The following is a 27856-nucleotide window of genomic DNA, read 5'->3' as shown; positions in this document are numbered from 1 at the left end:
GTGTCTTACCTGCTTCAGTATACACGTAGGTCTGGAGAGACTCAGAAGTAGTATAAAGACAGGATATGAAGCTTCATCAACAAAGACCAGCTCACTGACAAGTCTCTGGTGTTACCTCTCATGTTATAGCAAGTTATTTGATGGGTGGAGTCAGAGATCTATCTGTGACAAGAAGTGGGACCATTTCTTGTAAACGCTATGTGTATCATGTGACCTAATAACACATTGTTCATTCTGCGCCACAGAGAGAAGGAAGTTAACATCAAAGGAGGAATAATACCTGATACATTGTGCCACGGCAGACCTTTTGAGGACAAACACCTCAGGAAGTTCAGCAAAGGCAGCTATGGTGCATGGAAACTCCTGAATACTGTTAAACTAGGCATCAAAATGTGAAATTATTCAATACTAAGCAACTGCGTGGCCTATTTCTCACAGAAAATTCTATCAATTTTTTGTAATCAAAAATCTAGATATACTCTGCTCTCTGTAGTGTAAAACAATTCATTTCATCTCTAATATCATGACATTGTGAAAGGGAGAGGTGCACAGGGGAACAATACAATATGGCTGCAAATGCTGGAGGAATATGAGACTGGTGTTAAGATAAAACAATTCATTTACTTGTGTGGACAAGTTGAACATAGTTAGAAAAGCAGGCTGTTGTCTCTTGTCTGATACAGCCCACTGTACTCTGATCATGGTCATCATTCCCACTATTCATTTGTCTGTGATGGACCAGCAAAGCAAGATCAAAACTGCTACAGTAGTTCAAGGGTCTTTAAGATAAACCAGGTGCACCTCAGCAACGTATTTGAGACCAAAGTCAAATATATTTTCCCCTTAGCATATCTCTGCTGTCGGGCAGAAACCAGCAATGTCAAAAATATCAACTTTTAACAACACAATACTGCCTCACCCCCCCCCCCCATTTTGTCAACGGGGGGGGGGGGGGGGGGGGGGGGCGGGCGTTTCACTGTTTCAGCCCAGCCCTGCACATGAACTCTGAGGCCGCACTGAGGCGCCTGCTGGAAAGCATCCCAGCCCAAACATTAACGTAACTAATAATTGGGCCGCGCGACTCGGATATGACCGTAATAACCCTAAAACATTTAAAAAAATATATTTTTCCAAAAAAAAAAAAAAAAAAAAAAAACATTTTTTTTTTTTTTTTTTTTTTTTGGGCCCAGTGGCCCACTGGCCCAGCGGCCCACCGGGCATTTGCCCGGTACGCCAAATGGCCAGTCCGCCGCTGTCTGTATGGTGACTTTATACATTGTCAGATACTTCAATGTGTCCTTATATTGTCCTCACTTTACCCAAATACAGCCGAAGTGGAGTTAGGAGGTTTTTGACCATTAATGAATAGATAGGTACTTTTTTCCGTCTCTGTCTGACTTTGTCATTAATCAATGGGGGACATGTAGTACCACCTAACTCCACAAGTTGGAGTTAAATGGTTTGTCCGACAGTTTGAGGATACAGTGGAGTTAGGTTTAGTCAGAAGTGCTTTTTTAACACTTTTCATTCGTTCAATATTTGTAAAGCCCACACAGACGTAAAGAGTGTTCAATAGCACTGATGTATATTAAAACAAAAACATTAGAACATTTGAATTAGCTGGTTTCTGCCCGACAGCGACAATTTTTTATTATAATTTATAATCAACACATCTATAAAGTCTACATCAGTTTATTGAGAGATTAACAGAAGTTATGGTAAGCATAGTTTAATTGGTCTGTAGAAGAGTGTTACGGTCATCAAACAATACAAAACCAGTGGCTCAAATTGGAGACCCCAACATAAAGATGGACACCACAAACATTGGCAAATGTTGAAATAGTTTTTTATTAACTTCCCACAACAAAAATATACGTATTGGGGAACAAACATAATGAAAAGTACTCTGCCAAATAATGAATCAGGAAAACAAAAGGAGGCCTGGAGATGGCGGTCAAACTAAACAGAATGGAGGGGGGACCAGGCCACCCCCTATAGGGACGCCGAAGCTGCTCCCCCCTCCCAACCTAACAAAACCAAGTTCTACTGAACTAAACGAAAAGATAGAACTACCGGCCATCCCCAGGCCAAACTAAATAACTTTCAGAAAAGGCTTTCTAGCCTAGATAAACAACGGTGTGGGTTCTGAGCTGTAAATTAATCTGTCTGGCTTTTATACAGGCTGGTAATTAGGGCGGCAGCAATCCCAGATCAGCTGCAGGTGTGCCTGCCTGGGTGAGAGGAGAGACAGTGGGGGTTAGTGATTGAATGAGGGAATGATGTCATGGCCACACGCAACAAAGAGAAAGTGAGGATAGGTCCAAATATCTACAATACCCACAAACATCAATCCCTACAAGTGAGTTTATCAGGAGAGAATATTTTGACATAAATATCACACTTAAGCAGCAGGCTGATTTTTTTTTTGGCCTGAGCCATAACATGCATTTTCCCAAACATAAACTCTGTACATTGTTATGTTTATTGTGATGTGGATTTGACTAGCATATATCTAATTAAAGCTTCATTATTAATTTAATATTGCACTTTGCTGATGGAGTTATACCCTCATCTCTGATATGCAAGTTTTGCCCCTACTTGAGCCCCTGCTGCACTCCCTCCTACACCACCTGCTATACCTATTTGAACCACCCTGCTATACCTCCTACTATACCTCCTACTAAAGCACCAGCTGCTGCACCAATTGGGCCTGCAAGTGCTCCTGCAAGTGCCGCCCCTGCAGAAGCTCCTGCAGCAGCTCCTTTAAAAGCTCCAGCCCTATTAGCTATCTCAGCTTGTTCTCTTGCTTGTCTCTCATCTTCTTCTGTCTTCTCACGTAGCGCCTGCTCTTTCACCCTTTCAGCTCTTTCTTTGCGTTCCTTTTGCTGTCTCTCATGTTCTTTCTTAATTTTCTCGTTTTCTTCCTGAGCCCTTGTCTTCTCTTCTTTCAGCTCTTTCTCCCTTTTCTCGTTCTCTTCCTGAGTCCTTTTCTGCTGTTCTTTGTATTTTTCCTGTAGTTGTTTCATTTTCTCTTCTTCTTCCAGAGACTCTTTCTCTTGTTTTTTCTTCAGTTCTTCCATCTCTCTGGCATGTTTTCTTTGCTGTTCCTGTTGTTTTTTCTTCACCTCTTCCTCCTTTTTACGTATCTTCTCTTCCATCTCTTTGGCTAATCTTGCTTGTTGTTCCTGATGTTCTTTTTGCATTTTCTTTTCTTTTTCCAGTGCCTCTGCGTCATATTTTTTCTTCAGCTTTTCTTCCTCTTTACGTCTCTTCTCTTCGGTCTCTTTAAGAATTCTCTGTTTCTTTTCCTCTATGGCTTTCTCTGCTGCCTGGAACATCTCACTGGTGTAGTGGTTTCCTCCATTCATCTGCACCATGGACTCGATTTTCTCCATCAGCTCAGTGACCTGAGAGGGATCCTTGGTTTTGTTGTTGAAGACATGATAGCGACCTTCACATTTGTCGATTAATTCTTGTAGTTTTGGATCAAGATTCAACATTTCTTCAAATGGTTCGTCTTCAAGTCTGTCACCATTAGTGAACAGAATCATGGTGTATTCATTTGACTTTTGGCCAAACGTTTCTTGAATCATTTCCACAGATTTCTGCTCCTCCTCTGTGAATCTTCCCAGCTGGATCACAGTCAGGAACACATGTGGACCAGGAGAAGCAAAACCAATGCACTGGGCCATCTCTTTATTGGTTTCTTCTTTGCTAAACGTGGTGTCAAACAAGCCTGGTGTGTCAATAACAGAGACCTTTTTACCAGCTGCTACCCCTCTGCCCCTCTTACAGTAGACTGTCACAGATCTTGTTGCAAACTTGGAATCAAAGGCTTTAGCACCCAGGATGGTGTTTCCAGTGGCGCTCTTTCCAGCTCCAGTCTTCCCAACCATCACAATCCGAACTTCTTCATCATTTATTATGAGAGCTGGAGGATTAAAAATGATTTGATCATGCTGAGCTTTATTTTATTTTGTATTAATTAACAATAAGGGTAATAATAATACTAATAATACTACTACTAATAATAATAATAATAATGATAATAATAATAATGTTCTCCTTGTCTTGGAATATATCCTTTCAATGTACCTTCATGCCCCTTCTTGTTTCTTGAACCTGCACTCATGTTGTCTAGAGAGAGAGAGAGAGAGAGAGAGAGAGAGGGGGAGAGAGGGAGAGAGACAGAGGTTAGTATTATGTTAACAACTACAGCACCTTTTTCATCACATAATCTTATACTATAAACAGGGGAGTATAGTGCTATAAGAGTGGCATTTCTTAAAAGTTTAAATCATCAATACATTGACAATTATGGTATATCCAGGACTAAAAGTATCTATTAAACATGGTTTAGGAAGTCTAAAGTAATATTATCATTTATTATTGGTTAATAACAGTGTGGGAATTTACAGGTGAAGATTGGAGCCATTTGTTCATAATGCCCAACAGTTGCATAGTGGGGGGGGGGTTAACAAAAGAAACTCGTGTTTACGAGAGAGCCTTTGTTTTCGTTTTTGGGAGCCTTTGTCCTATTGTAGTCATTCCGTTTGAAGCTTGCCCTCCTGGGGGACAGAGTGTCAAGCTCTGATTCATTTTACATCTGTCTGTGTAGAATAACTACGGTCAAAATAGTGGACAGGACGTCGAAAATGGAATTAAAGTTGGTACTTTATATAGGAAAAAAAGGATGGATACAATTGGTACAAAACAACAGTCTTTTAGACTTGTTAGCTTTTAGCTTTCATTCATTCGATCCACGCAGCTAGTATTGCTCAATAGCACTGGAACAACAACACTGACCCGGTATCTTTCTACATCCGGTTTACCGCTAAGCCTTGTGGGACATGCAGTTTCTTTTACTTAACCCCTCGTTAGGTATACAAAAATAGAAAGTAACACAGTGTCAAACAATGTTTCTCAATAAACAACATCAATAAACAAGTTACACTCTGTGAAATTAGCAACACACAGATGTCATGTCCAATGTAAATAAACACATTTCTATGGACAGACCCACTTTCAAACTGGTTATTCTTACACTCAGGGAATAGTGTTGTTTCCGCCTGATCAATGGGACCATATACCACACAATACACAAAATAAAATGAATAAATAGTTAAAGGCCGACTTAATCTATTTTCAACCTATCTTCATATTAGTTGGGTCATTTATGGCACTTCCGTGACCGCGGAGAGCGAAGGTCCGTTTCTCAATGGATTTGTCATCTAGGAGGGTTATTAAACAAATTTAGCTGGGGTGTCTTTTTTAAAACGGCGGGGAAAATTTGTGGGAGACCAAAATCCAAAATGGCTGCCGTGAAAATGAACTTTTTAATGGTTTGACCTACAATGATGCACAATACATCGCTTCAGAGCTTATTTTGGTCAAGGAATACATATATGGTGTTTATATAATGATTTGACCTATCGTCGACCTTCAAATGCAAGATGGCTGCCAATTATGAGCTCCAAAAGGGAGTTTTTTCAAAATCGTCACAGGGCCTTCATATTAGGCTCAAATAAAAGCTCTGCTCATGATGAGTTGAATAATATACAGTATAAGTACACAGAAGTAATCTCTGAGGTCAATAAAGTCAATGTTTGTGTGTAAACAGCAGTTGCTGATTTGCGGTTTCCCATTAAATAGGGTAGGCTACTGAGAATATGGTGTCCAGTTCATCCCATCACATTTTCATAATGAACCAAAAACAAATGAGCTCTATAGCCTAACATAAAATAGTATTCTGTATGCAAAGCTAGAAAGGTTAGTTGCTTGAGGTGAATTTAAAGGTCAACTCATTTGTCACCCTTATTTTGTAGTATTGCTCCCAGTGTTTCCTGTCTGCCTAGTTACTTTTACCTGCCTTGTCTAACCAGTCTTGTGATTTTGTCAGTGTTTCCACCTGTGTCCTCCTAGTCCCCCAGCCTATCCCAGTGTTGATTGTCAGTTGAGTTCACCTGTGTCCTGTTAATCCCTGTATATTTAAGCCCTGTGTTTGCACTGTGGTCTTGTTGGTCTGTAGTCATGTGAGGTGAGGTTTTTAGTTGTTGTTCTTTGTGCTCAAGAATCTTGGACATTAGAGCGTCTGCCATTCCAGATCCCTTGAATCACTTGTAGATGGCATAGATGTACAGTAGGACATCAGCTGGTGGAAAGTTACGAGGATTGGGAGGATGTCCTTGAACATTTCTGGATTCTCCGCCTTGAGCTGAGTGAACGTCTTGTAGGTGGGCAGGTGACCAACAAGAAAGGAGAATGGAATATTCTTCTGCCGCATGGCCTCCACATGTTTCACCATTATGTCATTCACCACTGACTTGCTTGGAGGTTCATTGTATGTTGTGTGGTAATTAGGCATGCTCTTGTTGGGTGGTGGATGACAGCAGGACTGGGCACCACTGTATCCTGGAACTCGCTGCTCTTCAGGTGGTGGTCTTCTGCCATGATTGTCTACACGAGACAGTGCATGTATTACAGAGCGAGCACGCTGCGGAGCTGACCCATCCACTGGTGGATCTACCCTGGGACAAGGTGACTCACTCTTGCTACCAGGGGGGGCATCTGTACTGGCAAACCTTTGTCAGTTCTGCACACTTCTGCTTTAGCTGTGCAGAGATTTCCTTCTTCTTGGTGAGCAGTCTCTTCGCCTGGTTTCTTTTCATAGCTCTCTGGCCCCATGTACATGACATTTGTTCGATGGACTGCTGTAGAGTCACCTGTCATAGTGTCAATCTTGAAGTCGTCATTGTCGATGATCACGATAGCTGGCTTGCTGTCTGCGATCTCGTGTGGGCAGGTTGCTGATGCCTCCACATCCATCAGAGCCCAATGGTCATAGAGGAGCAGTGTGTCTGCAAAGCTGATGCAGGCACCGCTCTTGTGCAGCGTGTCTACCAGATCTTTACTCCTTGACATGCCATGGACATTTACTCCCAGGTTGATAGCAGAGCTCCGCAGTGTGCTCGCTCTGTCTCGTGTAGACAATCATGGTACAAGACCACCACCTGAAGAGCAGCGAGTTCCAGGATACAGTGGTGCCCAGTCCTGCTGTCATCCACCACCCAACAAGAGCAAGCCTTATTACCACACAACATACAATGAACCTTCAAGTAAGTCAGTGGTGAATGACATCATGGTGAAACATGTGGAGGCCATGTGGCAGAAGAATATTCCATTCTCCTTTCTTGTTGGTGACCTGCACCTACAAGATGCTCACTGAGCTCAAGGCAGAGAATCCAGAAATGTTCAAGGACATCCTCCCAATCCTCGTACCTTTCCACCAGCTGATGTCCTACAGTACATCTATGCCATCTACAAGCGATTCAAGGGCTCTGGAATGGCAGACACTCTGGTTACAGCAGGGGTAGTAGTGGAGGGGTTGGTAGACCAAGCACTACGAGGAAAGCACTACAGACAGGGCGTGCTGTGCATCCTGGTTCTTATCCAAAATCACTTGTCCAAGATTCTTGAGCACAAAGAACGACTAAAAACCTCACATGACAAAGGTCTACAGACCAACAAGAACACAATGCAAACACAGGGCTTAACAGGACACAGGTGAACTCAACTGACAATCAACACTGGGATAGGCTGGGGGACTAGGAGGACACAGGTGGAAACACTGACAAAATCACAAGACTGGTTAGACAAGGCAGGTAAAAGTAACTAGGCAGACAGGAAACACTGGGAGCAATACTACAAAATAAGGGTGACAAATGAGTTGACCTTTAAATTCACCTCAAGCAACTAACCTTTCTAGCTTTGCATACAGAATACTATTTTATGTTAGGCTATAGAGCTCATTTATTTTTGGTTCATTATGAAAATGTGATGGGATGAACTGGACACCATATTCTCAGTAGCCTACCCTATTTAATGGGAAACCGCAAATCAGCAACTGCTGTTTACACACAAACATTGACTTTATTGACCTCAGAGATTACTTCTGTGTACTTATACTGTATATTATTCAACTCATCATGAGCAGAGCTTTCATTTGAGCCTAATATGAAGGCTCTGTGACGATTTTGAAAAAACTCCCTTTTGGAGCTCATAATTGGCAGCCATCTTGCATTTGAAGGTCGACAATAGGTCAAATCATTATATAAACACCATATATGTATTCCTTGACCAAAATAAGCTCTGAAACCATGTATTGTGCATCATTGTAGGTCAAACCATTAAAAAGTTCATTTTCACGGCAGCCATTTTGGATTTTGGTCTCCCACAAATTTTCCCCGCCGTTTTAAAAAAGACACCCCGGCTAAATTTGTTTAATAACCCTCCTAGATGACAAATCCATTGAGAAACGGACCTTCGCTCTCCGCGGTCACGGAAGTGCCATAAATGACCCAACTATATAGTTGGTCCTCACTAATGCTCATTATAATATACCATTTTATCAACTCAGTCTGTGTCTCAGAGGAGGGCTGTGGACAGTTCACAAACCTGCCTACCAGTGACATCATCGATGGGGAATCCAAGCTAATAGAAACGGCAGGCTTTCTATTCCTGGAAAGTTAGCATGTGTAGAAGAATTATCCATTATACTTTATTATTATTATTATGGTCTATTATGTCTAAACTTGCTACAGTACTTTTTGGACAGAAATGTCAATGTTTCACTGGAAGGAAAAAAAAAAATTAGTCACTCCACTTGGCCCCCTGGCCAAAAAGAGTGTTTTAGACGTGAGGTGGGGGGGCGTCTTGTCGAGTGTTCCCACAAAGGAAAGTAGGCTTTCAACATCTTAAAATCGTCTTTGTTTTGGTGAGTAGCGAAAGTGTATTTTTCATTTTTGCTACAGACGAGCGGCTGCGCAACCTACTCTACCGGGGCTGTGCGGGCAACGGGCCATTCTGCACATGCGTTAAATGCGTCAAATATTGAACGCAATTAATTCCAAAAATGAATTACCGTCGTTAACACGATCATTTTGACAGCATTAATAAGTGTGTGTATATATATATATATATATATATATATATATATAGCATATATGGTCTAGAGCGGACATGGAAACAGCTGTTCGTGTTCACGTATGTGTGAGTGGAAATTATTGGATACAGTAGGCGGGATCTAAACCCGGACTGAACCGTAATTATATCATATTATATATATATTACATAAACGTTAATAGCTTAATAAGAATGACTTTTGCTATGTCTCTGAAACAGTGTAGTTGACACGACAGTACTTTTCAAGGAGTTTCACTTTTGCAAGCTGGTATAATATGACTGTGTCATTTCTTGTTTGTATTTTTATTAACGCGAGAACATCAGCTTCCATTATACTGTAGCACCAAGTTGAGAGATCTCACTCTCTCTCCATGAAAATATTCCAGCTAAATCCTTTCCGCTTGTACGCACTTGTCTTAACAAAGCCAGAAATTCAAATGTATATAGATCTGCATTACTGTTATAGCACTTGTTTAAATGGGTGAATGATTAAGCATCTAACTTATAACATTGTAATGACTCAACTTCTATACTCTAGTAAACATGGAAAAGTTACAGGCTCTGCAATAATAATAAATATGAAGCATTGGAGAGGAATAAACCGGTGGCAATGATGGAGCATGAGTAAAAGTTGATTTACTCAAATACTGTACTTAAGTACAATTTAGTTTATCAATACTTTATACTTCTACTCTTCTACATCTCAGAGGCAAATATACTTTTTTATCCCACTGCAATTATTTCAAAACGCTAGCTACAAGTTACTTAATTGTAATAAATACACAAAAATTCAAGGGTCAATGATGACACAAAATACACATCATTATTAAAACATAAGAATGTATTGCAATAAATTGACAGTACCATAAGAATCAATTACAATAAATTGACAAAAGAGGAAAGACAGTTAGGAATGAAGGAAAGAATAAAGGAAGCAGGGTAGGAATTCCCGCAATTTACACTTTCCTGTCTACATGTCACTAAAAGACAAGCAGTCAGTGTCTTACCTGCTTCAGTATACACGTAGGTCTGGAGAGACTCAGAAGTAGTATAAAGACAGGATATGAAGCTTCATCAACAAAGACCAGCTCACTGACAAGTCTCTGGTGTTACCTCTCATGTTATAGCAAGTTATTTGATGGGTGGAGTCAGAGATCTATCTGTGACAAGAAGTGGGACCATTTCTTGTAAACGCTATGTGTATCATGTGACCTAATAACACATTGTTCATTCTGCGCCACAGAGAGAAGGAAGTTAACATCAAAGGAGGAATAATACCTGATACATTGTGCCACGGCAGACCTTTTGAGGACAAACACCTCAAGAAGTTCAGCAAAGGCAGCTATGGTGCATGGAAACTCCTGAATACTGTTAAACTAGGCATCAAAATGTGAAATTATTCAATACTAAGCAACTGCGTGGCCTATTTCTCACAGAAAATTCTATCAATTTTTTGTAATCAAAAATCTAGATATACTCTGCTCTCTGTAGTGTAAAACAATTCATTTCATCTCTAATATCATGACATTGTGAAAGGGAGAGGTGCACAGGGGAACAATACAGTATGGCTGCAAATGCTGGAGGAATGTGAGACTGGTGTTAAGATAAAACAATTAATTTACTTGTGTGGACAAGTTGAACATAGTTAGAAAAGCAGGCTGTTGTCTCTTGTCTGATACAGCCCACTGTACTCTGATCATGGTCATCATTCCCACTATTCATTTGTCTGTGATGGACCAGCAAAGCAAGATCAAAACTGCTACAGTAGTTCAAGGGTCTTTAAGATAAACCAGGTGCACCTCAGCAACGTATTTGAGACCAAAGTCAAATATATTTTCCCCTTAGCATATCTCTGCTGTCGGGCAGAAACCAGCAATGTCAAAAATATCAACTTTTAACAACACAATACTGCCTCATCAAAGTCTGTATGCAGGGCCGGACTGGGACCAAAATTCAGCCCTTGCATTTTGGTCCGGACCGGCCCTCCCCCCCCCCCCCCCCCCCATTTTGTCAACGGGGGGGGGGGGGGGGGGGGGGCGGGGGGGGGGCGGGAGTTTCACTGTTTCAGCCCAGCCCTGCACATGAACTCTGAGGCCGCACTGAGGCGCCTGCTGGAAAGCATCCCAGCCCAAACATTAACGTAACTAATAATTGGGCCGCGCGACTCGGATATGACCGTAATAACCCTAAAACATTTAAAAAAATATATTTTTCAAAAAAAAAAAAACATTTTTTTTTTTTGGGCCCAGTGGCCCACTGGCCCAGCGGCCCACCGGGCATTTGCCCGGTACGCCAAATGGCCAGTCCGCCGCTGTCTGTATGGTGACTTTATACATTGTCAGATACTTCAATGTGTCCTTATATTGTCCTCACTTTACCCAAATACAGCCGAAGTGGAGTTAGGAGGTTTTTGACCATTAATGAATAGATAGGTACTTTTTTCCGTCTCTGTCTGACTTTGTCATTAATCAATGGGGGACATGTAGTACCACCTAACTCCACAAGTTGGAGTTAAATGGTTTGTCCGACAGTTTGAGGATACAGTGGAGTTAGGTTTAGTCAGAAGTGCTTTTTTAACACTTTTCATTCGTTCAATATTTGTAAAGCCCACACAGACGTAAAGAGTGTTCAATAGCACTGATGTATATTAAAACAAAAACATTAGAACATTTGAATTAGCTGGTTTCTGCCCGACAGCGACAATTTTTTATTATAATTTATAATCAACACATCTATAAAGTCTACATCAGTTTATTGAGAGATTAACAGAAGTTATGGTAAGCATAGTTTAATTGGTCTGTAGAAGAGTGTTACGGTCATCAAACAATACAAAACCAGTGGCTCAAATTGGAGACCCCAACATAAAGATGGACACCACAAACATTGGCAAATGTTGAAATAGTTTTTTATTAACTTCCCACAACAAAAATATACGTATTGGGGAACAAACATAATGAAAAGTACTCTGCCAAATAATGAATCAGGAAAACAAAAGGAGGCCTGGAGATGGCGGTCAAACTAAACAGAATGGAGGGGGGACCAGGCCACCCCCTATAGGGACGCCGAAGCTGCTCCCCCCTCCCAACCTAACAAAACCAAGTTCTACTGAACTAAACGAAAAGATAGAACTACCGGCCATCCCCAGGCCAAACTAAATAACTTTCAGAAAAGGCTTTCTAGCCTAGATAAACAACGGTGTGGGTTCTGAGCTGTAAATTAATCTGTCTGGCTTTTATACAGGCTGGTAATTAGGGCGGCAGCAATCCCAGATCAGCTGCAGGTGTGCCTGCCTGGGTGAGAGGAGAGACAGTGGGGGTTAGTGATTGAATGAGGGAATGATGTCATGGCCACACGCAACAAAGAGAAAGTGAGGATAGGTCCAAATATCTACAATACCCACAAACATCAATCCCTACAAGTGAGTTTATCAGGAGAGAATATTTTGACATAAATATCACACTTAAGCAGCAGGCTGATTTTTTTTTTGGCCTGAGCCATAACATGCATTTTCCCAAACATAAACTCTGTACATTGTTATGTTTATTGTGATGTGGATTTGACTAGCATATATCTAATTAAAGCTTCATTATTAATTTAATATTGCACTTTGCTGATGGAGTTATACCCTCATCTCTGATATGCAAGTTTTGCCCCTACTTGAGCCCCTGCTGCACTCCCTCCTACACCACCTGCTATACCTATTTGAACCACCCTGCTATACCTCCTACTATACCTCCTACTAAAGCACCAGCTGCTGCACCAATTGGGCCTGCAAGTGCTCCTGCAAGTGCCGCCCCTGCAGAAGCTCCTGCAGCAGCTCCTTTAAAAGCTCCAGCCCTATTAGCTATCTCAGCTTGTTCTCTTGCTTGTCTCTCATCTTCTTCTGTCTTCTCACGTAGCGCCTGCTCTTTCACCCTTTCAGCTCTTTCTTTGCGTTCCTTTTGCTGTCTCTCATGTTCTTTCTTAATTTTCTCGTTTTCTTCCTGAGCCCTTGTCTTCTCTTCTTTCAGCTCTTTCTCCCTTTTCTCGTTCTCTTCCTGAGTCCTTTTCTGCTGTTCTTTGTATTTTTCCTGTAGTTGTTTCATTTTCTCTTCTTCTTCCAGAGACTCTTTCTCTTGTTTTTTCTTCAGTTCTTCCATCTCTCTGGCATGTTTTCTTTGCTGTTCCTGTTGTTTTTTCTTCACCTCTTCCTCCTTTTTACGTATCTTCTCTTCCATCTCTTTGGCTAATCTTGCTTGTTGTTCCTGATGTTCTTTTTGCATTTTCTTTTCTTTTTCCAGTGCCTCTGCGTCATATTTTTTCTTCAGCTTTTCTTCCTCTTTACGTCTCTTCTCTTCGGTCTCTTTAAGAATTCTCTGTTTCTTTTCCTCTATGGCTTTCTCTGCTGCCTGGAACATCTCACTGGTGTAGTGGTTTCCTCCATTCATCTGCACCATGGACTCGATTTTCTCCATCAGCTCAGTGACCTGAGAGGGATCCTTGGTTTTGTTGTTGAAGACATGATAGCGACCTTCACATTTGTCGATTAATTCTTGTAGTTTTGGATCAAGATTCAACATTTCTTCAAATGGTTCGTCTTCAAGTCTGTCACCATTAGTGAACAGAATCATGGTGTATTCATTTGACTTTTGGCCAAACGTTTCTTGAATCATTTCCACAGATTTCTGCTCCTCCTCTGTGAATCTTCCCAGCTGGATCACAGTCAGGAACACATGTGGACCAGGAGAAGCAAAACCAATGCACTGGGCCATCTCTTTATTGGTTTCTTCTTTGCTAAACGTGGTGTCAAACAAGCCTGGTGTGTCAATAACAGAGACCTTTTTACCAGCTGCTACCCCTCTGCCCCTCTTACAGTAGACTGTCACAGATCTTGTTGCAAACTTGGAATCAAAGGCTTTAGCACCCAGGATGGTGTTTCCAGTGGCGCTCTTTCCAGCTCCAGTCTTCCCAACCATCACAATCCGAACTTCTTCATCATTTATTATGAGAGCTGGAGGATTAAAAATGATTTGATCATGCTGAGCTTTATTTTATTTTGTATTAATTAACAATAAGGGTAATAATAATACTAATAATACTACTACTAATAATAATAATAATAATAATAATGTTCTCCTTGTCTTGGAATATATCCTTTCAATGTACCTTCATGCCCCTTCTTGTTTCTTGAACCTGCACTCATGTTGTCTAGAGAGAGAGAGAGAGAGGGGGAGAGAGGGAGAGAGACAGAGGTTAGTATTATGTTAACAACTACAGCACCTTTTTCATCACATAATCTTATACTATAAACAGGGGAGTATAGTGCTATAAGAGTGGCATTTCTTAAAAGTTTAAATCATCAATACATTGACAATTATGGTATATCCAGGACTAAAAGTATCTATTAAACATGGATTAGGAAGTCTAAAGTAATATTATCATTTATTATTGGTTAATAACAGTGTGGGAATTTACAGGTGAAGATTGGAGCCATTTGTTCATAATGCCCAACAGTTGCATAGTGGGGGGGGGGTTAACAAAAGAAACTCGTGTTTACGAGAGAGCCTTTGTTTTCGTTTTTGGGAGCCTTTGTCCTATTGTAGTCATTCCGTTTGAAGCTTGCCCTCCTGGGGGACAGAGTGTCAAGCTCTGATTCATTTTACATCTGTCTGTGTAGAATAACTACGGTCAAAATAGTGGACAGGACGTCGAAAATGGAATTAAAGTTGGTACTTTATATAGGAAAAAAAGGATGGATACAATTGGTACAAAACAACAGTCTTTTAGACTTGTTAGCTTTTAGCTTTCATTCATTCGATCCACGCAGCTAGTATTGCTCAATAGCACTGGAACAACAACACTGACCCGGTATCTTTCTACATCCGGTTTACCGCTAAGCCTTGTGGGACATGCAGTTTCTTTTACTTAACCCCTCGTTAGGTATACAAAAATAGAAAGTAACACAGTGTCAAACAATGTTTCTCAATAAACAACATCAATAAACAAGTTACACTCTGTGAAATTAGCAACACACAGATGTCATGTCCAATGTAAATAAACACATTTCTATGGACAGACCCACTTTCAAACTGGTTATTCTTACACTCAGGGAATAGTGTTGTTTCCGCCTGATCAATGGGACCATATACCACACAATACACAAAATAAAATGAATAAATAGTTAAAGGCCGACTTAATCTATTTTCAACCTATCTTCATATTAGTTGGGTCATTTATGGCACTTCCGTGACCGCGGAGAGCGAAGGTCCGTTTCTCAATGGATTTGTCATCTAGGAGGGTTATTAAACAAATTTAGCTGGGGTGTCTTTTTTAAAACGGCGGGGAAAATTTGTGGGAGACCAAAATCCAAAATGGCTGCCGTGAAAATGAACTTTTTAATGGTTTGACCTACAATGATGCACAATACATCGCTTCAGAGCTTATTTTGGTCAAGGAATACATATATGGTGTTTATATAATGATTTGACCTATCGTCGACCTTCAAATGCAAGATGGCTGCCAATTATGAGCTCCAAAAGGGAGTTTTTTCAAAATCGTCACAGAGCCTTCATATTAGGCTCAAATAAAAGCTCTGCTCATGATGAGTTGAATAATATACAGTATAAGTACACAGAAGTAATCTCTGAGGTCAATAAAGTCAATGTTTGTGTGTAAACAGCAGTTGCTGATTTGCGGTTTCCCATTAAATAGGGTAGGCTACTGAGAATATGGTGTCCAGTTCATCCCATCACATTTTCATAATGAACCAAAAACAAATGAGCTCTATAGCCTAACATAAAATAGTATTCTGTATGCAAAGCTAGAAAGGTTAGTTGCTTGAGGTGAATTTAAAGGTCAACTCATTTGTCACCCTTATTTTGTAGTATTGCTCCCAGTGTTTCCTGTCTGCCTAGTTACTTTTACCTGCCTTGTCTAACCAGTCTTGTGATTTTGTCAGTGTTTCCACCTGTGTCCTCCTAGTCCCCCAGCCTATCCCAGTGTTGATTGTCAGTTGAGTTCACCTGTGTCCTGTTAATCCCTGTATATTTAAGCCCTGTGTTTGCACTGTGGTCTTGTTGGTCTGTAGTCATGTGAGGTGAGGTTTTTAGTTGTTGTTCTTTGTGCTCAAGAATCTTGGACATTAGAGCGTCTGCCATTCCAGATCCCTTGAATCACTTGTAGATGGCATAGATGTACAGTAGGACATCAGCTGGTGGAAAGTTACGAGGATTGGGAGGATGTCCTTGAACATTTCTGGATTCTCCGCCTTGAGCTGAGTGAACGTCTTGTAGGTGGGCAGGTGACCAACAAGAAAGGAGAATGGAATATTCTTCTGCCGCATGGCCTCCACATGTTTCACCATTATGTCATTCACCACTGACTTGCTTGGAGGTTCATTGTATGTTGTGTGGTAATTAGGCATGCTCTTGTTGGGTGGTGGATGACAGCAGGACTGGGCACCACTGTATCCTGGAACTCGCTGCTCTTCAGGTGGTGGTCTTCTGCCATGATTGTCTACACGAGACAGTGCATGTATTACAGAGCGAGCACGCTGCGGAGCTGACCCATCCACTGGTGGATCTACCCTGGGACAAGGTGACTCACTCTTGCTACCAGGGGGGGCATCTGTACTGGCAAACCTTTGTCAGTTCTGCACACTTCTGCTTTAGCTGTGCAGAGATTTCCTTCTTCTTGGTGAGCGTTTCAGCAGTCTCTTCGCCTGGTTTCTTTTCATAGCTCTCTGGCTGCATGTACATGACATTTGTTCGATGGACTGCTGTAGAGTCACCTGTCATAGTGTCAATCTTGAAGTCGTCATTGTCGATGATCACGATAGCTGGCTTGCTGTCTGCGATCTCGTGTGGGCAGGTTGCTGATGCCTCCACATCCATCAGAGCCCAATGGTCATAGAGGAGCAGTGTGTCTGCAAAGCTGATGCAGGCACCGCTCTTGTGCAGCGTGTCTACCAGATCTTTACTCCTTGACATGCCATGGACATTTACTCCCAGGTTGATAGCAGAGCTCCGCAGTGTGCTCGCTCTGTCTCGTGTAGACAATCATGGTACAAGACCACCACCTGAAGAGCAGCGAGTTCCAGGATACAGTGGTGCCCAGTCCTGCTGTCATCCACCACCCAACAAGAGCAAGCCTTATTACCACACAACATACAATGAACCTTCAAGTAAGTCAGTGGTGAATGACATCATGGTGAAACATGTGGAGGCCATGTGGCAGAAGAATATTCCATTCTCCTTTCTTGTTGGTGACCTGCACCTACAAGATGCTCACTGAGCTCAAGGCAGAGAATCCAGAAATGTTCAAGGACATCCTCCCAATCCTCGTACCTTTCCACCAGCTGATGTCCTACAGTACATCTATGCCATCTACAAGCGATTCAAGGGCTCTGGAATGGCAGACACTCTGGTTACAGCAGGGGTAGTAGTGGAGGGGTTGGTAGACCAAGCACTACGAGGAAAGCACTACAGACAGGGCGTGCTGTGCATCCTGGTTCTTATCCAAAATCACTTGTCCAAGATTCTTGAGCACAAAGAACGACTAAAAACCTCACATGACAAAGGTCTACAGACCAACAAGAACACAATGCAAACACAGGGCTTAACAGGACACAGGTGAACTCAACTGACAATCAACACTGGGATAGGCTGGGGGACTAGGAGGACACAGGTGGAAACACTGACAAAATCACAAGACTGGTTAGACAAGGCAGGTAAAAGTAACTAGGCAGACAGGAAACACTGGGAGCAATACTACAAAATAAGGGTGACAAATGAGTTGACCTTTAAATTCACCTCAAGCAACTAACCTTTCTAGCTTTGCATACAGAATACTATTTTATGTTAGGCTATAGAGCTCATTTATTTTTGGTTCATTATGAAAATGTGATGGGATGAACTGGACACCATATTCTCAGTAGCCTACCCTATTTAATGGGAAACCGCAAATCAGCAACTGCTGTTTACACACAAACATTGACTTTATTGACCTCAGAGATTACTTCTGTGTACTTATACTGTATATTATTCAACTCATCATGAGCAGAGCTTTCATTTGAGCCTAATATGAAGGCTCTGTGACGATTTTGAAAAAACTCCCTTTTGGAGCTCATAATTGGCAGCCATCTTGCATTTGAAGGTCGACAATAGGTCAAATCATTATATAAACACCATATATGTATTCCTTGACCAAAATAAGCTCTGAAACCATGTATTGTGCATCATTGTAGGTCAAACCATTAAAAAGTTCATTTTCACGGCAGCCATTTTGGATTTTGGTCTCCCACAAATTTTCCCCGCCGTTTTAAAAAAGACACCCCGGCTAAATTTGTTTAATAACCCTCCTAGATGACAAATCCATTGAGAAACGGACCTTCGCTCTCCGCGGTCACGGAAGTGCCATAAATGACCCAACTATATAGTTGGTCCTCACTAATGCTCATTATAATATACCATTTTATCAACTCAGTCTGTGTCTCAGAGGAGGGCTGTGGACAGTTCACAAACCTGCCTACCAGTGACATCATCGATGGGGAATCCAAGCTAATAGAAACGGCAGGCTTTCTATTCCTGGAAAGTTAGCATGTGTAGAAGAATTATCCATTATACTTTATTATTATTATTATGGTCTATTATGTCTAAACTTGCTACAGTACTTTTTGGACAGAAATGTCAATGTTTCACTGGAAGGAAAAAAAAAAATTAGTCACTCCACTTGGCCCCCTGGCCAAAAAGAGTGTTTTAGACGTGAGGTGGGGGGGCGTCTTGTCGAGTGTTCCCACAAAGGAAAGTAGGCTTTCAACATCTTAAAATCGTCTTTGTTTTGGTGAGTAGCGAAAGTGTATTTTTCATTTTTGCTACAGACGAGCGGCTGCGCAACCTACTCTACCGGGGCTGTGCGGGCAACGGGCCATTCTGCACATGCGTTAAATGCGTCAAATATTGAACGCAATTAATTCCAAAAATGAATTACCGTCGTTAACACGATCATTTTGACAGCATTAATAAGTGTGTGTATATATATATATATATATATATATATATATATATATATATATATATATATATAGCATATATGGTCTAGAGCGGACATGGAAACAGCTGTTCGTGTTCACGTATGTGTGAGTGGAAATTATTGGATACAGTAGGCGGGATCTAAACCCGGACTGAACCGTAATTATATCATATTATATATATATTACATAAACGTTAATAGCTTAATAAGAATGACTTTTGCTATGTCTCTGAAACAGTGTAGTTGACACGACAGTACTTTTCAAGGAGTTTCACTTTTGCAAGCTGGTATAATATGACTGTGTCATTTCTTGTTTGTATTTTTATTAACGCGAGAACATCAGCTTCCATTATACTGTAGCACCAAGTTGAGAGATCTCACTCTCTCTCCATGAAAATATTCCAGCTAAATCCTTTCCGCTTGTACGCACTTGTCTTAACAAAGCCAGAAATTCAAATGTATATAGATCTGCATTACTGTTATAGCACTTGTTTAAATGGGTGAATGATTAAGCATCTAACTTATAACATTGTAATGACTCAACTTCTATACTCTAGTAAACATGGAAAAAGTTACAGGCTCTGCAATAATAATAAATATGAAGCATTGGAGAGGAATAAACCGGTGGCAATGATGGAGCATGAGTAAAAGTTGATTTACTCAAATACTGTACTTAAGTACAATTTAGTTTATCAATACTTTATACTTCTACTCTTCTACATCTCAGAGGCAAATATACTTTTTTATCCCACTGCAATTATTTCAAAACGCTAGCTACAAGTTACTTAATTGTAATAAATACACAAAAATTCAAGGGTCAATGATGACACAAAATACACATCATTATTAAAACATAAGAATGTATTGCAATAAATTGACAGTACCATAAGAATCAATTACAATAAATTGACAAAAGAGGAAAGACAGTTAGGAATGAAGGAAAGAATAAAGGAAGCAGGGTAGGAATTCCCGCAATTTACACTTTCCTGTCTACATGTCACTAAAAGACAAGCAGTCAGTGTCTTACCTGCTTCAGTATACACGTAGGTCTGGAGAGACTCAGAAGTAGTATAAAGACAGGATATGAAGCTTCATCAACAAAGACCAGCTCACTGACAAGTCTCCGGTGTTACCTCTCATGTTATAGCAAGTTATTTGATGGGTGGAGTCAGAGATCTATCTGTGACAAGAAGTGGGACCATTTCTTGTAAACGCTATGTGTATCATGTGACCTAATAACACATTGTTCATTCTGCGCCACAGAGAGAAGGAAGTTAACATCAAAGGAGGAATAATACCTGATACATTGTGCCACGGCAGACCTTTTGAGGACAAACACCTCAAGAAGTTCAGCAAAGGCAGCTATGGTGCATGGAAACTCCTGAATACTGTTAAACTAGGCATCAAAATGTGAAATTATTCAATAAGCAACTGCGTGGCCTATTTCTCACAGAAAATTCTATCAATTTTATGTAATCAAAAATCTAGATATTCTCTGCTCTCTGTAGTGTAAAACAATTCATTTCATCTCTAATATCATGACATTGTGAAAGGGAGAGGTGCACAGGGGAACAATACAGTATGGCTGCAAATGCTGGAGGAATGTGAGACTGGTGTTAAGATAAAACAATGAATTTACTTGTGTGGACAAGTTGAACATAGTTAGAAAAGCAGGCTGTTGTCTCTTGTCTGATACAGCCCACTGTACTCTGATCATGGTCATCATTCCCACTATTCATTTGTCTGTGATGGACCAGCAAAGCAAGATCAAAACTGCTACAGTAGTTCAAGGGTCTTTAAGATAAACCAGGTGCACCTCAGCAACGTATTTGAGACCAAAGTCAAATATATTTTCCCCTTAGCATATCTCTGCTGTCGGGCAGAAACCAGCTATGTCTAAAATATCAACTTTAACACAATACTGCCTCATCAAAGTCGGTATGGTGACTTTATACATTGTCAGATACTTCAATGTGTCCTTATATTGTCCTCACTTTACCCAAATTCAGCCGAAGTGGAGTTAGGAGGTTTTTGACCATTAATGAATAGATAGGTACTTTTTTCCGTCTCTGTCTGACTTTGTCATTAATCAATGGGGGACATGTACAGTAGTACCACCTAACTCCACAAGTTGGAGTTAAATGGTTTGTCCGACAGTTTGAGGATACAGTGGAGTTAGGTTTAGTCAGAAGTGCTTTTTTAACACTTTTCATTCGTTCAATATTTGTAAAGCCCACACAGACGTAAAGAGTGTTCAATAGCACTGATGTATATTAAAACAAAAACATTAGAACATTTGAATTAGCTGGTTTCTGCCCGACAGCGACATTTTTTTATTATAATTTATAATCAACACATCTATAAAGTCTACATCAGTTTATTGAGAGATTAACAGAAGTTATGGTAAGCATAGTTTAATTGGTCTGTAGAAGAGTGTTACGGTCATCAAACAATACAAAACCAGTGGCTCAAATTGGAGACCCCAACATAAAGATGGACACCACAAACATTGGCAAATGTTGAAATAGTTTTTTATTAACTTCCCACAACAAAAATATACGTATTGGGGAACAAACATAATGAAAAGTACTCTGCCAAATAATGAATCAGGAAAACAAAAGGAGGCCTGGAGATGGCGGTCAAACTAAACAGAATGGAGGGGGGACCAGGCCACCCCCTATAGGGACGCCGAAGCTGCTCCCCCCTCCCAACCTAACAAAACCAAGTTCTACTGAACTAAACGAAAAGATAGAACTACCGGCCATCCCCAGGCCAAACTAATATAAACTAAATAACTTTCAGAAAAGGCTTTCTAGCCTAGATAAACAACGGTGTGGGTTCTGAGCTGTAAATTAATCTGTCTGGCTTTTATACAGGCTGGTAATTAGGGCGGCAGCAATCCCAGATCAGCTGCAGGTGTGCCTGCCTGGGTGAGAGGAGAGACAGTGGGGGTTAGTGATTGAATGAGGGAATGATGTCATGGCCACACGCAACAAAGAGAAAGTGAGGATAGGTCCAAATATCTACAATACCCACAAACATCAATCCCTACAAGTGAGTTTATCAGGAGAGAATATTTTGACATAAATATCACACTTAAGCAGCAGGCTGATTTTTTTTTTGGCCTGAGCCATAACATGCATTTTCCCAAACATAAACTCTGTACATTGTTATGTTTATTGTGATGTGGATTTGACTAGCATATATCTAATTAAAGCTTCATTATTAATTTAATATTGCACTTTGCTGATGGAGTTATACCCTCATCTCTGATATGCAAGTTTTGCCCCTACTTGAGCCCCTGCTGCACTCCCTCCTACACCACCTGCTATACCTATTTGAACCACCCTGCTATACCTCCTACTATACCTCCTACTAAAGCACCAGCTGCTGCACCAATTGGGCCTGCAAGTGCTCCTGCAAGTGCCGCCCCTGCAGAAGCTCCTGCAGCAGCTCCTTTAAAAGCTCCAGCCCTATTAGCTATCTCAGCTTGTTCTCTTGCTTGTCTCTCATCTTCTTCTGTCTTCTCACGTAGCGCCTGCTCTTTCACCCTTTCAGCTCTTTCTTTGCGTTCCTTTTGCTGTCTCTCATGTTCTTTCTTAATTTTCTCGTTTTCTTCCTGAGCCCTTGTCTTCTCTTCTTTCAGCTCTTTCTCCCTTTTCTCGTTCTCTTCCTGAGTCCTTTTCTGCTGTTCTTTGTATTTTTCCTGTAGTTGTTTCATTTTCTCTTCTTCTTCCAGAGACTCTTTCTCTTGTTTTTTCTTCAGTTCTTCCATCTCTCTGGCATGTTTTCTTTGCTGTTCCTGTTGTTTTTTCTTCACCTCTTCCTCCTTTTTACGTATCTTCTCTTCCATCTCTTTGGCTAATCTTGCTTGTTGTTCCTGATGTTCTTTTTGCATTTTCTTTTCTTTTTCCAGTGCCTCTGCGTCATATTTTTTCTTCAGCTTTTCTTCCTCTTTACGTCTCTTCTCTTCGGTCTCTTTAAGAATTCTCTGTTTCTTTTCCTCTATGGCTTTCTCAGCTGCCTGGAACATCTCACTGGTGTAGTGGTTTCCTCCATTCATCTGCACCATGGACTCGATTTTCTCCATCAGCTCAGTGACCTGAGAGGGATCCTTGGTTTTGTTGTTGAAGACATGATAGCGACCTTCACATTTGTCGATTAATTCTTGTAGTTTTGGATCAAGATTCAACATTTCTTCAAATGGTTCGTCTTCAAGTCTGTCACCATTAGTGAACAGAATCATGGTGTATTCATTTGACTTTTGGCCAAACGTTTCTTGAATCATTTCCACAGATTTCTGCTCCTCCTCTGTGAATCTTCCCAGCTGGATCACAGTCAGGAACACATGTGGACCAGGAGAAGCAAAACCAATGCACTGGGCCATCTCTTTATTGGTTTCTTCTTTGCTAAACGTGGTGTCAAACAAGCCTGGTGTGTCAATAACAGAGACCTTTTTACCAGCTGCTACCCCTCTGCCCCTCTTACAGTAGACTGTCACAGATCTTGTTGCAAACTTGGAATCAAAGGCTTTAGCACCCAGGATGGTGTTTCCAGTGGCGCTCTTTCCAGCTCCAGTCTTCCCAACCATCACAATCCGAACTTCTTCATCATTTATTATGAGAGCTGGAGGATTAAAAATGATTTGATCATGCTGAGCTTTATTTTATTTTGTATTAATTAACAATAAGGGTAATAATAATACTAATAATACTACTACTAATAATAATAATAATAATAATAATAATGATAATAATAATAATGTTCTCCTTGTCTTGGAATATATCCTTTCAATGTACCTTCATGCCCCTTCTTGTTTCTTGAACCTGCACTCATGTTGTCTAGAGAGAGAGAGAGAGAGAGAGAGAGAGAGGGGGAGAGAGGGAGAGAGACAGAGGTTAGTATTATGTTAACAACTACAGCACCTTTTTCATCACATAATCTTATACTATAAACAGGGGAGTATAGTGCTATAAGAGTGGCATTTCTTAAAAGTTTAAATCATCAATACATTGACAATTATGGTATATCCAGGACTAAAAGTATCTATTAAACATGGATTAGGAAGTCTAAAGTAATATTATCATTTATTATTGGTTAATAACAGTGTGGGAATTTACAGGTGAAGATTGGAGCCATTTGTTCATAATGCCCAACAGTTGCATAGTGGGGGGGGGGTTAACAAAAGAAACTCGTGTTTACGAGAGAGCCTTTGTTTTCGTTTTTGGGAGCCTTTGTCCTATTGTAGTCATTCCGTTTGAAGCTTGCCCTCCTGGGGGACAGAGTGTCAAGCTCTGATTCATTTTACATCTGTCTGTGTAGAATAACTACGGTCAAAATAGTGGACAGGACGTCGAAAATGGAATTAAAGTTGGTACTTTATATAGGAAAAAAAGGATGGATACAATTGGTACAAAACAACAGTCTTTTAGACTTGTTAGCTTTTAGCTTTCATTCATTCGATCCACGCAGCTAGTATTGCTCAATAGCACTGGAACAACAACACTGACCCGGTATCTTTCTACATCCGGTTTACCGCTAAGCCTTGTGGGACATGCAGTTTCTTTTACTTAACCCCTCGTTAGGTATACAAAAATAGAAAGTAACACAGTGTCAAACAATGTTTCTCAATAAACAACATCAATAAACAAGTTACACTCTGTGAAATTAGCAACACACAGATGTCATGTCCAATGGAAATAAACACATTTCTATGGACAGACCCACTTTCAAACTGGTTATTCTTACACTCAGGGAATAGTGTTGTTTCCGCCTGATCAATGGGACCATATACCACACAATACACAAAATAAAATGAATAAATAGTTAAAGGCCGACTTAATCTATTTTCAACCTATCTTCATATAGTTGGTCCTCACTAATGCTCATTATAATATACCATTTTATCAACTCAGTCTGTGTCTCAGAGGAGGGCTGTGGACAGTTCACAAACCTGCCTACCAGTGACATCATCGATGGGGAATCCAAGCTAATAGAAACGGCAGGCTTTCTATTCCTGGAAAGTTAGCATGTGTAGAAGAATTATCCATTATACTTTATTATTATTATTATGGTCTATTATGTCTAAACTTGCTACAGTACTTTTTGGACAGAAATGTAAATGTTTCACTGGAAGGAAAAAAAAAAATGAGTCACTCCACTTGGCCCCCTGGCCAAAAAGAGTGTTTTAGACGTGAGGTGGGGGGGCGTCTTGTCGAGTGTTCCCACAAAGGAAAGTAGGCTTTCAACATCTTAAAATCGTCTTTGTTTTGGTGAGTAGCGAAAGTGTATTTTTCATTTTTGCTACAGACGAGCGGCTGCGCAACCTACTCTACCGGGGCTGTGCGGGCAACGGGCCATTCTGCACATGCGTTAAATGCGTCAAATATTGAACGCAATTAATTCCAAAAATGAATTACCGTCGTTAACACGATCATTTTGACAGCATTAATAAGTGTGTGTATATATATATATATATATATATATATATATATATATATATATATATATATATATAGCATATATGGTCTAGAGCGGACATGGAAACAGCTGTTTGTGTTCACGTATGTGTGAGTGGAAATTAGCGGATACAGTAGGCGGGATCTAAACCCGGACTGAACCGTAATTATATCATATTATATATATATTACATAAACGTTAATAGCTTAATAAGAATGACTTTTGCTATGTCTCTGAAACAGTGTAGTTGACATGACAGTACTTTTCAAGGAGTTTCACTTTTGCAAGCTGGTATAATATGACTGTGTCATTTCTTGTTTGTATTTTTATTAACGCGAGAACATCAGCTTCCATTATACTGTAGCACCAAGTTGAGAGATCTCACTCTCTCTCCATGAAAATATTCCAGCTAAATCCTTTCCGCTTGTACGCACTTGTCTTAACAAAGCCAGAAATTCAAATGTATATAGATCTGCATTACTGTTATAGCACTTGTTTAAATGGGTGAATGATTAAGCATCTAACTTATAACATTGTAATGACTCAACTTCTATACTCTAGTAAACATGGAAAAGTTACAGGCTCTGCAATAATAATAAATATGAAGCATTGGAGAGGAATAAACCGGTGGCAATGATGGAGCATGAGTAAAAGTTGATTTACTCAAATACTGTACTTAAGTACAATTTAGTTTATCAATACTTTATACTTCTACTCTTCTACATCTCAGAGGCAAATATACTTTTTTATCCCACTGCAATTATTTCAAAACGCTAGCTACAAGTTACTTAATTGTAATAAATACACAAAAATTCAAGGGTCAATGATGACACAAAATACACATCATTATTAAAACATAAGAATGTATTGCAATAAATTGACAGTACCATAAGAATCAATTACAATAAATTGACAAAAGAGGAAAGACAGTTAGGAATGAAGGAAAGAATAAAGGAAGCAGGGTAGGAATTCCCGCAATTTACACTTTCCTGTCTACATGTCACTAAAAGACAAGCAGTCAGTGTCTTACCTGCTTCAGTATACACGTAGGTCTGGAGAGACTCAGAAGTAGTATAAAGACAGGATATGAAGCTTCATCAACAAAGACCAGCTCACTGACAAGTCTCTGGTGTTACCTCTCATGTTATAGCAAGTTATTTGATGGGTGGAGTCAGAGATCTATCTGTGACAAGAAGTGGGACCATTTCTTGTAAACGCTATGTGTATCATGTGACCTAATAACACATTGTTCATTCTGCGCCACAGAGAGAAGGAAGTTAACATCAAAGGAGGAATAATACCTGATACATTGTGCCACGGCAGACCTTTTGAGGACAAACACCTCAAGAAGTTCAGCAAAGGCAGCTATGGTGCATGGAAACTCCTGAATACTGTTAAACTAGGCATCAAAATGTGAAATTATTCAATACTAAGCAACTGCGTGGCCTATTTCTCACAGAAAATTCTATCAATTTTTTGTAATCAAAAATCTAGATACTCTGCTCTCTGTAGTGTAAAACAATTCATTTCATCTCTAATATCATGACATTGTGAAAGGGAGAGGTGCACAGGGGAACAATACAGTATGGCTGCAAATGCTGGAGGAATGTGAGACTGGTGTTAAGATAAAACAATTAATTTACTTGTGTGGACAAGTTGAACATAGTTAGAAAAGCAGGCTGTTGTCTCTTGTCTGATACAGCCCACTGTACTCTGATCATGGTCATCATTCCCACTATTCATTTGTCTGTGATGGACCAGCAAAGCAAGATCAAAACTGCTACAGTAGTTCAAGGGTCTTTAAGATAAACCAGGTGCACCTCAGCAACGTATTTGAGACCAAAGTCAAATATATTTTCCCCTTAGCATATCTCTGCTGTCGGGCAGAAACCAGCTATGTCTAAAATATCAACTTTAACACAATACTGCCTCATCAAAGTCTGTATGGTGACTTTATACATTGTCAGATACTTCAATGTGTCCTTATATTATCCTCACTTTACCCAAATACAGCCGAAGTGGAGTTAGGAGGTTTTTGACCATTAATGAATAGATAGGTACTTTTTTCCGTCTCTGTCTGACTTCGTCATTAATCAATGGGGGACATGTAGTACCACCTAACTCCACAAGTTGGAGTTAAATGGTTTGTCCGACAGTTTGAGGATACAATGGAGTTAGGTTTAGTCAGAAGCGCTTTTTTAAACATTTTTCATTTGTACAAACGCTTTTTTAACACTTTTCATTCGTTCAATATTTGTAAAGCACACACAGACGTAAGAGTGTTCAATAGCACTGAATTGTATTTATAATCAACACATCACACATCTATAAAGTCTACATCAGTTTATTGAGAGATTAACAGAAGTTATGGTAAGCATAGTTTAATTGGTCTGTAGAAGAGTGTTACGGTCATCAAACAATACAAAAC

At 40.2% G+C, this 27856-nt stretch overlaps 4 protein-coding genes across 7 annotated transcripts in view; 1 reads left to right on the top strand and 3 right to left on the bottom strand.

Moving 5' to 3' along the window:
• Positions 1 to 27856, top strand: part of dock4b (dedicator of cytokinesis 4b) — a 315514-nt gene that overhangs the window by 153218 nt on the left and 134440 nt on the right. The gene's annotated exons all lie outside the window — the stretch shown is intronic.
• On the bottom strand, positions 1890 to 10097 carry LOC311039482 (GTPase IMAP family member 4-like). Of its 2 annotated transcripts, XM_084049389.1 has the most exons (3): positions 9969 to 10097; positions 4096 to 4137; positions 1890 to 3931 (listed from the first exon to the last, which is right to left on the bottom strand). In XM_084049389.1, exons 2-3 carry the CDS (start codon positions 4130 to 4132, stop codon positions 2640 to 2642), a joined length of 1329 nt encoding a protein of 442 aa, XP_083905515.1. In that variant the 5' UTR covers positions 4133 to 4137; positions 9969 to 10097; the 3' UTR covers positions 1890 to 2639. The 2 variants fall into 2 exon arrangements, with proteins under 2 accessions (XP_083905515.1, XP_083905516.1); XM_084049390.1 differs by lacking the exon at positions 9969 to 10097 and having other exon boundaries at positions 4096 to 4148.
• On the bottom strand, positions 11910 to 20021 carry LOC311039483 (GTPase IMAP family member 4-like). The gene is made up of 3 exons (XM_084049391.1): positions 19997 to 20021; positions 14107 to 14148; positions 11910 to 13951 (listed from the first exon to the last, which is right to left on the bottom strand). The coding sequence occupies exons 2-3, from the start codon at positions 14141 to 14143 to the stop codon at positions 12660 to 12662; spliced, it is 1329 nt and encodes a 442-aa protein (XP_083905517.1). The 5' UTR covers positions 14144 to 14148; positions 19997 to 20021; the 3' UTR covers positions 11910 to 12659.
• Positions 21553 to 26587, bottom strand: LOC311039481 (GTPase IMAP family member 4-like). Its single transcript, XM_084049388.1, has 3 exons — positions 26459 to 26587; positions 23769 to 23810; positions 21553 to 23595 (listed from the first exon to the last, which is right to left on the bottom strand). The coding sequence occupies exons 2-3, from the start codon at positions 23803 to 23805 to the stop codon at positions 22304 to 22306; spliced, it is 1329 nt and encodes a 442-aa protein (XP_083905514.1). The 5' UTR covers positions 23806 to 23810; positions 26459 to 26587; the 3' UTR covers positions 21553 to 22303.

This window comes from Gymnoscopelus microlampas (assembly GCF_963454915.1).
Source record: "Gymnoscopelus microlampas genome assembly, chromosome: 23".
Taxonomy (NCBI): domain Eukaryota; kingdom Metazoa; phylum Chordata; class Actinopteri; order Myctophiformes; family Myctophidae; genus Gymnoscopelus; species Gymnoscopelus microlampas.
This window is presented reverse-complemented; position numbering and strand designations above follow the sequence as displayed.

Coding starts and splice junctions, on each gene's coding strand:
- LOC311039481 (XM_084049388.1), bottom strand. CDS start 23,805: ATGAGTGCAGGTTCAAGAAACAAGAAGGGGCATGAAG. Junction 23,596..23,768: donor AAACAAGAAGGGGCATGAAG/GTACATTGAAAG, acceptor TTAATCCTCCAG/CTCTCATAATAAATGATGAA.
- LOC311039482 (XM_084049389.1), bottom strand. CDS start 4,132: ATGAGTGCAGGTTCAAGAAACAAGAAGGGGCATGAAG. Junction 3,932..4,095: donor AAACAAGAAGGGGCATGAAG/GTACATTGAAAG, acceptor TTAATCCTCCAG/CTCTCATAATAAATGATGAA.
- LOC311039483 (XM_084049391.1), bottom strand. CDS start 14,143: ATGAGTGCAGGTTCAAGAAACAAGAAGGGGCATGAAG. Junction 13,952..14,106: donor AAACAAGAAGGGGCATGAAG/GTACATTGAAAG, acceptor TTAATCCTCCAG/CTCTCATAATAAATGATGAA.